Source organism: Exophiala mesophila (assembly GCF_000836275.1).
Source record: "Exophiala mesophila strain CBS 40295 unplaced genomic scaffold supercont1.1, whole genome shotgun sequence".
NCBI classification, from domain to species: Eukaryota; Fungi; Ascomycota; class Eurotiomycetes; order Chaetothyriales; family Herpotrichiellaceae; genus Exophiala; species Exophiala mesophila.
In genome coordinates this window covers 4,456,371-4,469,586 of record NW_015622504.1, presented here as the reverse complement: position 1 = coordinate 4,469,586, position 13,216 = coordinate 4,456,371, and the positions used below count along the sequence as shown (strand labels likewise).

At 50.1% G+C, this 13,216-nt stretch overlaps 5 protein-coding genes across 5 annotated transcripts; 1 reads left to right on the top strand and 4 right to left on the bottom strand.

The window, feature by feature from the left end:
* Positions 1 to 38: 38 nt before the first annotated feature.
* Positions 39 to 2,516, bottom strand: PV10_01426 (uncharacterized protein). Its single transcript, XM_016365637.1, has 2 exons — positions 2,076 to 2,516; positions 39 to 2,031 (listed from the first exon to the last, which is right to left on the bottom strand). The coding sequence occupies exons 1-2, from the start codon at positions 2,296 to 2,298 to the stop codon at positions 449 to 451; spliced, it is 1,806 nt and encodes a 601-aa protein (XP_016229286.1). The 5' UTR covers positions 2,299 to 2,516; the 3' UTR covers positions 39 to 448.
* A 2,542-nt stretch (positions 2,517 to 5,058) lies between these two features.
* Positions 5,059 to 5,970, bottom strand: PV10_01425 (uncharacterized protein; the record flags this gene model as incomplete). Its single annotated transcript, XM_016365636.1, has 1 exon — positions 5,059 to 5,970. The coding sequence occupies one exon, from the start codon at positions 5,968 to 5,970 to the stop codon at positions 5,059 to 5,061; it is 912 nt and encodes a 303-aa protein (XP_016229285.1).
* Positions 5,971 to 7,334: 1,364 nt separating this feature from the next.
* On the top strand, positions 7,335 to 9,161 carry PV10_01424 (uncharacterized protein; the record flags this gene model as incomplete). The annotated part of the gene is made up of 4 exons (XM_016365635.1): positions 7,335 to 7,437; positions 7,518 to 7,581; positions 7,666 to 8,618; positions 8,680 to 9,161. The coding sequence occupies 4 exons, from the start codon at positions 7,335 to 7,337 to the stop codon at positions 9,159 to 9,161; spliced, it is 1,602 nt and encodes a 533-aa protein (XP_016229284.1).
* On the bottom strand, positions 7,955 to 11,131 carry PV10_01423 (ATP-dependent RNA helicase fal1). Its single transcript, XM_016365634.1, has 4 exons — positions 10,974 to 11,131; positions 10,672 to 10,926; positions 9,292 to 10,622; positions 7,955 to 9,230 (listed from the first exon to the last, which is right to left on the bottom strand). The coding sequence occupies exons 1-3, from the start codon at positions 11,002 to 11,004 to the stop codon at positions 9,709 to 9,711; spliced, it is 1,200 nt and encodes a 399-aa protein (XP_016229283.1). The 5' UTR covers positions 11,005 to 11,131; the 3' UTR covers positions 7,955 to 9,230; positions 9,292 to 9,708.
* A 714-nt stretch (positions 11,132 to 11,845) lies between these two features.
* On the bottom strand, positions 11,846 to 13,011 carry PV10_01422 (uncharacterized protein; the record flags this gene model as incomplete). Its single annotated transcript, XM_016365633.1, has 2 exons — positions 11,846 to 12,862; positions 12,955 to 13,011. The coding sequence occupies 2 exons, from the start codon at positions 13,009 to 13,011 to the stop codon at positions 11,846 to 11,848; spliced, it is 1,074 nt and encodes a 357-aa protein (XP_016229282.1).
* Positions 13,012 to 13,216: the final 205 nt, after the last annotated feature.

Below are 13,216 nucleotides of genomic sequence, written 5' to 3'. Positions count from 1 at the left end.
CACGATTCAATGACTTTGGCAGCAGCTGCGAGCCCAATCACTCCTCAAGCACTGAATTGGCCGTTGGTGCAACGGTAGGAGAAGTGTTAAGATCTTGTTATCATTGAGCGTGGTCCCTCAATCCCTCGAAATCAGCTCTGAACAAGAGTCTCCCTGACTACTTTAGGTACTTAAGCTACCTACAGACAACCATTCATTGACTCCGCAAAACGCCAATCCAAGCTATTAACGCCCTTCTGGCGTTGATGCAATTCAGTACTGTCAGCCATTACATGGTCTTATGCAGCGCCATCGTCATTGCTGGTGGTACAATTCCTCATTAATTGTCGCTGATGCTGAAAATGGGAGCCCAATCTTGGGACTCTTTCATGATGCTTTTATGGTCATTTTCGTATTCGTGCCAGGGGTGCAAACATAATGTTGGCTGACTGTGCTGCGATCAGGACTCTCACAGGTCTAGAATCTTCAAGATCTTGCCAAAATCCGGCGTGCCGAATCCACTAGCGGCATCCCAGCCGGTGCCAGCACGAAAGCCGGAACTATCACAGCCAGTGGTGGTGCCGTTGACGACATCGGTGAAGGCCTTGTACCCCTGCGAGTACAGCCATGGATTGAGAAAGCCCATGGTCGGCCTCCCGCTTGATACCAACGCATCGTTGACAAGGGAGAAGATGGAGGCGATTGTCGGGGCGGACGCACTGGTACCTCCAACACTCATGACGGAGCCATCAACCCAAATGGTGAAGTAGATGCCGTAGGCTGAGATGTCAGGATAGGCTCTACCGGATGCATTATAGAGACCCTCATGTTCATTGCCCAAGCCTCGGACGTAGGTTTCAACAACTTCGTCTTGCCAAGTTGGACGGGCAAAGTAGTCGCTGAAACCTGCTCCGGATACATAGTCGGTTCTTGGATCGGCGGCAACAACCTCTGGGTAACTCTGGGTGCCGCCGACAGTAGTGACGTAGGGACAGGATGCCGGGAAGAGTGGTGTAAAACGTTCGACATTCTGGCCATCGTTGGAGATGCAGGTGCCATTAGCACCCACGCCAAAGTCTCCAGAGGGAAAGATGAGGCTGACTCCTTGAGCGGTGAGAGCGGTAAATTGGTCACAGACAGCTTCGGCGTAGGATCGAGGCACAGATTGCTCAGTGTCGCCATACGAAGTCGAGATGACACTGGGTCTGATGCTGGGGTCTTGTTCAAGAACGTGATGGACCCACTCTAGGTAGGGTTCGTTGGTGTTTGTGGGAGTGTGCAGATCGGGGATGAACTGGATTGGTCTCCCACCGGTGGAATAGGACACGATGGTAGTGGGGGATGTGATACCGGCAATAATCTGGATGTCAAGGCTCGCCTCGATGCCAGTAGGATGATCTCCGCCGGCGAAGGGTCCCTGGTTTATGCCCACCTGACGAAGCTCAGTTCTCTGTGGCCAGATATCGGGACGAAAGGTCTGCATATATGTCTCGAGATCGGTGCCATTCCAGACTTCCTCGAGATAGTTGGTGAAACCGACGAGATTTTGGTTGGGCAGCTTTGGTACATAAGGGGCCACGTTGTAAAGAAGACGTAGACAAGTGGGAGTCATGCTTCTGAAATTGCAGGCTCGGTTGAGTTCGGTCATGTTGGCGGCGGCCGCAAGGGCTACAAGATCAATGTTAACGTCCATGGTCGGAGTGACCGCGGCATGCTTCTTGGTTCGGAGGAAGGCCGTGGTGGGCTGAACGGTGGACACATGGGGATGCAAGGAGAGTGGCAGCGACCAGCTAGTAGTTCGAAGGAGCTTGTCACCATCACGATGCTGGTAGACATGATATTTGGTATCGAGAAGGGATTCAGCTTGGTGGACGGGGATGGTCAGGGAGATCCAGTCTCGAGCTGAGCTGAATTGTGCCTTGGCAGGGTCGATATCATTCTCAAGCAGCCAGGCTTGTACCAGTGCAGAAGAGTCGTCGCTAGGTTTCATGAAATTGTGGACTTGTTGCTGAGACAGATGTTGTCCATATCGCTGGTGGTGGGGATCGGAGACTGTGGGAGTTAGAAGGAGCAGCTGAACAGAGGTGAGAACCTACTCTGGTCAAGATGCTGCTTCAATAGGTGGAAGTTGCGAGGGACAAGGCCGATCTTAAGCTTCAGAAGATGCATGGGGTCGGGTTCACCGACGACAGTCCATGTTGCAGGAGGGTTGTGAGTCTCTTTGACGGCGTAATCATGGCGAGAAAGCAACGGGGAGCCTAGGGCTAAATCAAGGACAAAGACGAGGGTGAAGAGAAGGAAGTATGGATATAGGGTCATGACGGATGCTGGCAGTGGGGATGGAGAGTCAACGAGTGATAGAGATGCAGTTGAGACCAACAAGCATCAACCTGGAAGCTGAAAGCTGCACAAGAAAAGCTGAAGATGAAGCTGGGCTTTTGAGTGACTGAAAGAAGGAAAGACTAGAAATGAAAGTCTTGGAAAGAGCGATGGATGTGGGCATTACAAGGAATTTGAGAAGGAGCAGGATATGTAATAGTCAAGGCAAGTGCAGTGGAGAGAGGAGGAATAAGCAAACGGCTGAGCATGAAGACTTGACATGACAGTGGGTGCGACAGTAACATGAAATGTGAAATGATGCCCTCAGTGGATGAGATCGACACTGGTTGGGACACCAAAGACTTAGCATGAGAACGATTTGTGGAGTTTTTCAGACGATGACAGCAATCGGAGGATCCATCTCAGCCGTCGCCGTTGAATCCGGTTGCACAATGCAGGTACGCGACGGTGGAAGATTTAAGAGGGGTCGGTATAGGAGATGGCATTTGTGGTGATCTTGATGGATGAGAAGAGAATTGAAGACTCGAGTGCAACGGAAGAAATTGCTTTCGATGTCAGAGATGTGCAACCATCTGGAACTTTGATGGTCAAAGCGAAGGGGAATCACACATGGGATTCAGGTACGAGGATGTCTCTGTTCTAACTTCTAGCTAAAAGGTACTATCTATTAGGCATCAATAGATTTACGTACAGTAACAAATATAGGCCAACGCTCACAGAATACTGTCCTCCATTATTTTTGCTGCTTCTCTTCCTCAAGCATTTAGGCTTAGTGGGTGGTAGCTTGACCCGTAAACTATGAAATCTGGGGTGGACAGGGGATTACGATACCTACAAGAAAGTACCACAGTATCTGGTTTTAGGCCTGCCGAGCCCTAACCCGCTTCCCCCATCCTCCCCAAGCCCCATTGGTATTGCCGAGGTAGTCTTGGCAACATGTGACTACGACATCCCATGTTGCTGTCAACTTCCATCGATGAATGATGACACGCGACGTCGATTACTCGTTTCATATGATATCCAGTATCAGGCCCAGAGCGTTCGACTTCTCGCGATGGCAGATTCAAAGAGATTTCCCACTTCTCTGAAGCCAATTTTGCGAGCATATGCCCTTGGATATATCAGTGTTACCAGCCCTCGATTGTTTGGCTTCCTTCGCGTGATTCGCCGTTCGGACCTCTCCACCCTCGACAAACTACGTCTACTATATACTATCCTCAGGACGTCGACTCAGCTCAATAGGTTCCCTACGGCTGCCGCCATCATCATAGGGGGTGCTACTGCTCTCCCACGACTGATCCACACCATCCTTCAATGGCTGCTCAAGACCACTGGTAACTCGAGCAGCCAGCGATATACCCCTGCTATTTCCTCAAAGCTGACTTTCATCTGCTCCTTTCTCTCATCATGGCTCGCCTTCAGCCTCCTCAACCGTGACGAGGTCTGGGTTCGAAAGAGAGCTCAATCGCGGTCCGCCGCCACAGTCACCTCCAACCAGTTTCACCCCCCTAATCAACATCATCTGCCCCCACCAGACTACCATCCCCATTACGCTGGCAAAACCATGGACTTTACTCTCTTTGTCTTTTCTCGTGCTCTCGACATCGCCGCCATAACAGCTTGGACCAGGACACGAGCTAAATCATGGCACCCCGAACAAAGGGCACCTCGGATGGCAAATGCTGCACGAAAGCTGGCCGACCCAACCATCTTCGCCCTATCCGCTTCAATAATCATGTGGTCGTGGTTCTATTCGCCTCACCGTTTGCCCAGAGCCTACAATAACTGGATATCCAAGATTGCCGAGATCGATTCACGGCTCATTCAAGCATTGAGACTCGTCCGCCAAGGTGACTTTGTCTACGGCCAGGATACAGGCCAAGCGCCACTCCTTCAAGGCATGTGCAAAGACCTTGGTCTCCCAGAAGAGTGGGGCGACCCAGCAAAAACCATCCCAATTCCCTGCGAGCTGTACCATTCTGGCATAGGGAAGAGCTGCGAGTTGCACGCCTTGTCGAGATTCTGGCGGAGTTGGAGACTTGCATTTGAATTGTATTTCCCACTTCAACTCATCACACGAATTCGAAAACTCAGTCCACAAACGATTGTCGATGCTAGCAGGGCGGCTTCCCAATCATCTTCATTTCTTGCGGCCTTTGTCTCTCTTTTCTACTACTGTGTCTGTCTTGCGCGGACAAGACTGGGGCCGAAGTTGTTTTCCTCCAAGACAATCACCCCCCAGATGTGGGATTCGGGACTCTGTGTCTTAGCCGGCTGTCTCGCCTGTGGCTGGTCTATATTACTCGAGAATCCAAGCCGGCGGCAAGAAATCGCATTCTTTGTGGCCCCACGTGCATTAGCCACCGTCCTTCCGCGTGTGTATGACAAGCGTCATCGAGGACGTGAACAGATCGTGTTTGCTGCCAGCGTGGCCACAGTTCTCACCACCCTTCAAAAGGGAGATCAAAGCCGTGTTCGTGGTGTTCTGGGAAGATTATTGGGGGGCGTCATGCGAGACTGAAAGACTCTCAGAGAGAGGAGAGCATATATCTAAAGAATAGACGCAGTCAGAATGATTTGAGAAGCAACTGCCGGATTCACCCTATCCTGGTTCATCATCTGGACCATAGAGCCTGGGAAGCGACCACCCCCAAGGCTGAGGAGCTGTTGGTGACGATGGCTTGATAGGGCAAGACCGGGAAGGGTTCGAAAGTCACATCGATCATAGACCAAGAGATACTACATTCTAATGGTTATACATTTTCGTGGGTCAAAGCAATGCTCTTCTTTTTGCTTGAATCTAGATCCCAAAACCCTCCATCGATCTCTCGTATTTGACCCTTCGACATTTTGTCCATTCTGACCAGGACCAAGCACATGACCCCTCTGATTGCTGACGAGATTTACACCATATTCTCGCCATTGGGTTGTGTAGTGTGTATGTCCAAAGACCCAGCACTGCACTTTGCTCAATTCCTTGTAAACTCCGAGTAAGTCTGTGGCGAAGGCATCTCCCCAAGGGCTTCTCTCATTCTTCGGGTGACTGCTCCCATTTTTGATTGGCGCATGATGGGAAATGACGAGGATGTGCTTCGCTTTGCTACTCAATTCTGATTCGGAACTGATTGAGTCAATCTCTGCCCGCAGCCAGTCTAAATCTCTTTGATGTTCCTCGTTATGCAGATCGACCGTCCAGTTTGGTATTCTTTGAAAGTCTTTGACTCTTGACTCAACAACCGCCCGGTTTTCTGGTCTGATATTCGACTGTAATGTGCATCCAAGGATACTGAGAGAAGGGTCAATGTCCAGCCTTGTCCGATAAAGGACTTTCAGCCTTCCAAGGGTCTTTGCGTCCTTCTCTAGCCTTTGGGCATGAGCTAGGCCTTCAGTTCGAGAGATTCCGTAGAATTCGTGATTTCCAAGGACTAGATAGACGGCGTCGAACTGGGCACATTGTGTGGCGATGAACGAAAGGTATTTGTCATAGTCTTGAAGTCGACCAATATCACCTGCAAGGATGAGAAAAGGGGCTTGCACGGGAATATGGTAGGTGAGGTATTGGTCTCCCACTTCCAGGTGAAGATCGGATAATATTTGAAATCTAGACGAGGGTCGTTTGAAGAATAACAAATTTCCCTTTCCATTGAACATCTTTGTGTTGTTGACCATATATCATATTTGCTGGAAAGTTGGACAACATCTATCGAGGAGACGATGCCAAGCCATCCTCAGTTCGATGGGAAGTCAGCTGACCTGGATAGACCTCTCGCAGCCTGATGCATGACAATACATGTATGTCGCACTGGCTCAAGGGCTTCGTTTCCTCTGGCTATCATCACTGCAGTTCTTTTGGGCTTCTTCGGACAGAGACGTTCCGAATAACCAATCCCCGTCTTTTCCGGAATGGAAATTGGTCCCTCTGGGGTCTTTTCCATGGGCGAGTGTCAGGCTAACCACGGGTGGCTGCCGGTGGGACTTCCGGGCTTGTGGAGCCGAGCGAGAGTAGGCGGATCAGTCTCCTTTGATAGGAAGACAGGCAGTTGATACTACTACAGTCCAATGGATTGTTGTACAAGATGCATCCAAGTAGATACTACCTTGTTAGGTGGATGACACAAACGTCAAGAACGAGATGTCTGCTCAGTGGCACTCCCTCGGGCTGATTACTCGGTGGCCAAAAGGACAAACCCCCCTTAACCTCCCCCAGCCCGAGGGCCCCATCCCCAGTTTCCCCCACTTCTCCACTTCAAGCACCAACTGCTACTGTCCATCACTTCCATACCTATTATCCACAGCAAACAACGATGTACAGTAGGTGTGTACAGAAGTAACCAATCCTAGGTCTAGAGACCCCCGCCTATACTCTCATAATACAGGAAATACTTTCCTTTCTCTAGACACGACGGAATTTCCCCCCAAAGATCGTCACTCCAGGGCCTGAAGAGATGCTGCATTTACATAGGTCCTATGTACGTCTTCCAAGAATGTGGGGTTGAAATTACTAAGAACTCGTACATACAGTAGTTGAAGCACAAGTACAGCATCTCGATGCCATTCTTCCCCTCTCCCCACCAATCCCCCAGATCCATCAGTTCATCCCCTCAGGCTTAGGGCCAGACGGCCCACCTTCTTCGGTTGTCCTCCCCCGAGTTGTACATGTCTGGGATTGGCGTGGCTGGATAATCCGGCTTGGACGAGATATCACTGGTCAATTGGGAATTAACCCGTCGAAAGAAGGTAGGTAGGTAAGGCAGACAGTAGAAAATGGTCGTTTATTAAGTAAGATTGTACCGAGATGGAACATTTAATAGATACCTAGATTCCTGCTGTAGTACTTCATATTTCAAACTCCTCGATCAATCGAATGATATAATGATTCATGTTCTACCCCTTCGCTCCTTCCTCTTCTCAATCTCATTGCTCCTTCTCTGACGTAGTCGTCCCTAATTCCAATTCTATTTCAACTTCCAATTCCACTCCCACTCCAGCTCTCATATATCTTGGTGACTGCAACCATGGCACTTGGAACACTCCTCCCAGTCGTCGGTGCTTCTGTGGTGGCTCTCATCATCTATGCTGTCCTATTCATCGGGCGGCGTGAAAAGGGTCTTCCTCCTGGTATGTACCAGTCCATCCCATTTAATTCCCACTATCTTCTCGAGCAAGACCAAGACTAACGATGCTCTCCTTCCAATCAGGTCCTCCCACCGCTCCTATCATAGGCAATCTACACCAGATTCCAACCAAAGGATCATATCTCAAGTAAGGAAATCCAAATCTCAACCTCTCCTTCTCTTCACCTCTCTCTTCCAGACGCCTCTCGAGAATCAACTGACGGACTCCCAGATTCACCGAATGGTCCAAAACCTACGGCGGGATTTTCTCCTTGAAGCTAGGCACTGGGACCGGCATTGTCTTGACGGACCGAAAACTGATCAAACAACTACTAGACAAGAAATCCAGCATTTACAGTAATCGACCACACAGCTATGTGTCACATAACCTCATCACTGGTGGTGACCACGTGCTGATCGCACACTACGGCAAGACATGGCAACGATATCGGAAAGTCATCCACCAGCATTTCATGGAGTCTATTGTCATGAAAGATCATTTGCCGTTGCAGCAGGCTGAGGGCTCTCAATTGCTTTATGACTATCTCACTGACCCTGAGAATCATATGTGGCATCCTAAGCGGTTCACCAATAGCATTGCCTGTGGCACGATCTGGGGAGTGAGGTCTCCTTCTATCGACACGCCGCATATGAAGAGGTTGTATCATTTGATGGAAGACTGGTCTGTCGTTATGGAGCCTGGGAACACGCCTCCTGTTGACATCTTCCCCTTTTTGCACTGGATCCCCGAGAAGTTGTTTGGAAACTGGAGGTCGCGTGCGACACACGTCGGCGATGCCATGAACGGCCTATACTGCGACATGCTCGAGGGTCTGGAGCGACGCCGCGAAAAAGTCGGCCCTCGATTCTCCTTTATGGATCGAGTCTTGGACCAACGAGACAAGCTGGAGCTGAACAAGCACCAGTTGTATTTCCTCGGTGGCACCATGATGGAGGGAGCCAGTGACACAAGTTCCAGTATCATTTTATCTGCTGTTCAGGCCTTTGTCAAGTGGCCTGAAGTCATGCGGAAGGCCCAGCGCGAGATCGACTCTGTCGTTGGGGAAGACCGCTCCCCCGTCTGGGCAGACTATGACAAACTACCCTACGTGGCAGCAACCGTCAAAGAGGCCATGCGTTGGCGTCCCGTTGTACCATTGGCATTCCCGCACGCAGCAGATGAAGGTGAGTCTGACGATGAAGATTGGAGGACCCAGACAATATCACTAACAACCCCTTGTTTCAGATGACTGGATCGACGGCCACAAGATCCCAAAAGGGAGTGTCGTCTTCCTCAACGCGTGGGGCATCCATCATGACCCCGTCCGCTTCCCCGACCCCGATACTTTCGACCCAGATCACTACAAAGGCGTCACCGCATTGGCCTCGGAGCTGGCTCAGAGTGTCAACCCTGACGACCGAGATCATTATGGTTATGGTGCGGGACGTCGGCTGTGTCCCGGCATTCATCTGGCGGAGCGCAATCTGTTCCTGGCCATCTCAAAACTGCTTTGGGCCTTTGACTTCAAGCCCGGCAAAGACGACCAGGATCAAGACGTTGTCCCAGATGTTGACCCCACCACTGGCTACAGCGAGGGCTTTTTAGTCTGCGCAAAACCATATGCACTCGACATCCAGGTCAGGAGTGAAAAAAGGAGAGAAACCATAATCAACGAGTTCGAGGCCGCCAAGAGGGATTACTTTGCTAAATTCGACGTCACCGCGTGAGGGATGGGATCAAAGCATAAGAGCAACTTGACCTAGTTTGGGAATCATAATGATTATGATAATTGCATTCTGAACCATGCAGTGTGTCAGCACTTTTCTCACTGCATTTCTCAGCTTCATCTCAACTGACCTTGACTATTTCAGCCCATTTCCATCCATGAAACAATCTCCAAAGCCCTAAAATGCTTTTTCTGTGAGACCATGCAGTTGTCGTGTTGCTCGTCCAACTTCCAACATTGCAGACGTTTAAGCTGCTGCACCTGTGCCTACATTGGGCATTTCCTGTGAGCAGCGAAGGGGTGTTCAGTCTCTCTCTGCATCGGCGTCGACTTTGCACTATGGCAAATTGCTTTGACGCCGCCCGAAGCTGCGTTTCTCTAGTGTCCTAACAATTTGCAAATTGAAGTGAGGAATTCAAAACCCAGTCGAGATTGGAGTCTGGCCCAGGCTTCGCAGATTGGGTGTAAGTGGTGGTCTGCTGCGCACAATCCGACATGTGCCATTTAGAATAGAAATGAACCACTGGGGTCATTGCCACCAAATGCGTCTAGGTCAGAAGGTCCGCGACGTTCATGGGCATTTCATCGATCTGAGTAGAGTAATAGAGTTCGATGTCGCGGAGAATCCTGACATCCTCACTTGTGACGAAATTGATAGCGACACCTTTGCGGCCGAATCGCCCGCTGCGACCGATTCGGTGGATGTAGTTCTCTCGATTCGAGGGAAGATCATAGTTGATGACCAGACTGACTTGTTGAACATCAATGCCTCGAGCCCAAACGTCGGTGCTGATCAACACTCTGCTGTTACCCTGTCGGAAGTCCGACATAATGCTGTCTCGCTCTTTCTGAGGCATTTCTCCGTGCATGCTGCTGACAGTGAAATTGGCTTCACGCATCTTATCCGTCAGCCAATCCACCTTGCGCCGAGTGTTACAGAAGATGACCGCCTGTGTGATCGTCAGAGTGTCGTAAAGATCACAGAGAGTGTCAAATTTCCAGTCTTCCTTCTCCACAGCGATGAAATATTGTTTGAGCCCTTCGAGGGTCAGTTCGTCTCGCTTGACGAGAATGCGGACAGGGTCGGTCATGAATTTAGTCGTCATGTCCAGAACGTCGTATGGCAGAGTCGCAGATACGACCACCACTTGCGTCGCGGGTGGAAGGTATCGGTAAACATCGTAGATCTGTTCTCGAAAACCGCGATTCAGGAGCTCATCGGCCTCGTCGAGGACAAGCATCTTGATATGACGTGTGCGCAGGTTTCGACGGCGAATCATGTCGGCCACTCGACCGGGAGTACCTGACACGACATGCTGACCATAATCGAGTTTGCGGATATCCTCGCCGACGTTTGTACCACCGATACAGGCATGACATTGAACGTTCATGTAGTCACCCAGGGCCATGATGACGCTTTGGATTTGGGTGGCAAGTTCGCGGGTAGGAGAGAGGACGAGTGCTGCGGAACAAATTAGACGGGGTCAAAAGGCCAGAAGGGCAAAGAATACCTTGTGTCTCCCTCACTGATGTCTCAATGACCTGGAGAATACTGATGGAAAATGTTGCAGTCTTGCCGGTACCTGACTGCGCTTGGGCAATGGTGTCACTTCCTCTACAAATTTGAACGATGGCGCGAGACTGAACTGCCGAAGGGGACTCGTATCCGTAGGCATAGATACCGCGAAGGAGGTTTTCTTTGAGATGCATGTCCTCAAACGTTGGCGCCACTGTGACTTCTTTAGAGGTAGTGAACTCCATGCGGCCTGCGACTCGTGTTAGTGAGAATCATTAGAATTTGCGGGGTCCGTACCTTCCGCATCTCTGTCGATGCCTTCGGCCATGGTGTGAGGATGAGCGATGAATCTGTGAGAGGGTAGATGTACTAGTAAGTGAATCTGCTAGAGGACGCAGAGAAGAGCGTTCAAGGTTGAGAAGAATGTATGAGGATGTTCACAAAGTGGAGGCACGTCTTGATTGAGAAAAGTTTAGACGGCAGTCATGGAGACACTACCTTATGCAGGCAGGCACGCGGAGAAGGTCTTGGCATTGATCAGAACCTTTGTAAAGACACAGTTTAGTATTACATGTCGCTAAAACGGCGGCGGGGCACAGCGGGGCTCGCGGGGGCTGACTTTTAATATCCGTCATTTGAATGATTTTCTGCATCCCCGATTACAACACCTGGAATTGCATTTTTTGAGCAATGTCTATGATCACTATGCCTTCATGGCGTCTTTGGTGATCAGCTTCCTATGCCTTGATGGCATCTTTGGTCATAAGCTTGATGACTGTTCTCTGCTCTGTGCATGCTCGCCATAAAGGACATTGTCTGCCTGTGAATTCTCTGCTAAAGCACATCTCGCTCACACTTGTGCTTGGCTATCCTCTAACCATCATTGTGTTCGTTTCTTCATTTCTCTGTGTCATCCATGTCATTCATTGTGTGTCATCATGTCTCGTGCATATTTCAAGTTCCAAGGCATTGCTCATGATTTCGTCTTAGCCTGGTCGACAACATCTCGTAGCAGAACCTTTTGCTTCGTCCAACCAATGTTCACCATCGCCTCTGCAAATGACTTGATTCCAGGTGGACCAAGAAGAGAGAAGAAGCCAAGTGAGCAAAAGTGTCCAATCTGAGATGTAGACCAATTACCACGGCTTCTGCCTTGTGCCTCGTCAGAGTCAGAAGTTAGGATTCAATCCGTAGGTGTCGAAATGTCTGTTGCGAGCACGTTGTTCCCACCTCAATCGGTGCAAGAAGCCTTCTGACAAGATGTCTTGATATTGCAGAAGTTGCATAGTGGTTGCATTGTTTCGTGTGATTCGATCCACCTCTTCGCGAAGGTGTATAATCATGGTCCTAGCCACAATAGCATCGTTGCGGCCGCGTGAGAAGGGATTGTCGATGGAATCTAGGTTGTCGACTGCAAGGGAGAGGATGTCCAAGCAGTGGTGAATGGTTCGTGCTTCATCTGTAGCAATCTCTTGTACCACTTGTCCGACTCTAGTTGCTGGTTGACGGCCGTGAATATGAGTACGAAAATCATCATGCAGCTCACTATGAGCGTCGTCATCGTCATCACGCCCCTCAATGGACGCCCACATCTGTGCCTCAAGGTGTGCTGGATCCTCTGACATGGCTTCACCTGGCATAGTTTCTTCCTGCATGACTTGTCCTGGCATGACTTTCTCGCGGCTATCGTGGCTGACGACATGATTACCCCGCGGCAAATCGTCCTCAGAGCCGTTGTAGTCATCCACACGAGCATGCTTGTCTTGGTTTGCATGTCTGGTAGCATCCAATGCATCGATAGCTTCCTGGTCTTGTAATGCAAGATCTTGCATGCTGGCATTGACGGATCTGAGAGGTTCTTGTCTCAAAACAAGGCGAAGACGTGGCTTAGTGTTTGAAGATTCATGCTCTGAAGAGGTAGCCGATGCAGCTGCGTTCCCACGGTTCACAATGACAGCAGCACCAGGGGACATGGACGCCTTGGAATCCGTGTCTGAATCAGCGTCGTAGGGACTGGCAGATGTAGTTGTCCGTGCGAGAAATCTAGGTGGGCAAAGAGCAAGACTGACACCACCGTCGGGGCTATCAGAGAGTTTAGAGCTTCTTGAAGTGCGAAGCGTTGAGCCAATGTCATCGCTATTGACAGTCGTGCGGTTCCTTGGCAATGGAGTAGGAGAATCCTCAATCTGTGAACAAGTTATTACTCATCCGTCATTTCAATCTCGCGGGGCAAGATCATTATATAAGTGATGATAGATCATCGCGGGGGATAACTTACCTGACGGTTGAAGATAGGCATAGTGGTTGGTCCCGCGTCAGTCTCGCGGGGCGACATGGTGCTTATAGGTACAGAATTTAGGTGGAAGACAAAAGAGAAGGAAGGAGAGTTGGCCTCTGTAGAAGATTATATAAAAATTCATTTGTATGTGCGTCGCTGTGCGCGGGTGTGGCAGAAAGGAAGTAGAGGGTCTGGAAGAAAGATCATCCTCATGCTATCGCGGGACCATAACTTCCAGCTGTAGAGAGGCTGGTGAGAACAA

Coding starts and splice junctions, on each gene's coding strand:
- PV10_01426 (XM_016365637.1), bottom strand. CDS start 2,298: ATGACCCTATATCCATACTTCCTTCTCTTCACCCTCGTCTTTGTCCTT. Junction 2,032..2,075: donor GAAGCAGCATCTTGACCAGA/GTAGGTTCTCAC, acceptor TAACTCCCACAG/TCTCCGATCCCCACCACCAG.
- PV10_01423 (XM_016365634.1), bottom strand. CDS start 11,004: ATGGCCGAAGGCATCGACAGAGATGCGGAAG. Junction 10,927..10,973: donor CATCGACAGAGATGCGGAAG/GTACGGACCCCG, acceptor CACGAGTCGCAG/GCCGCATGGAGTTCACTACC. Junction 10,623..10,671: donor ATCAGTGAGGGAGACACAAG/GTATTCTTTGCC, acceptor TTTGTTCCGCAG/CACTCGTCCTCTCTCCTACC.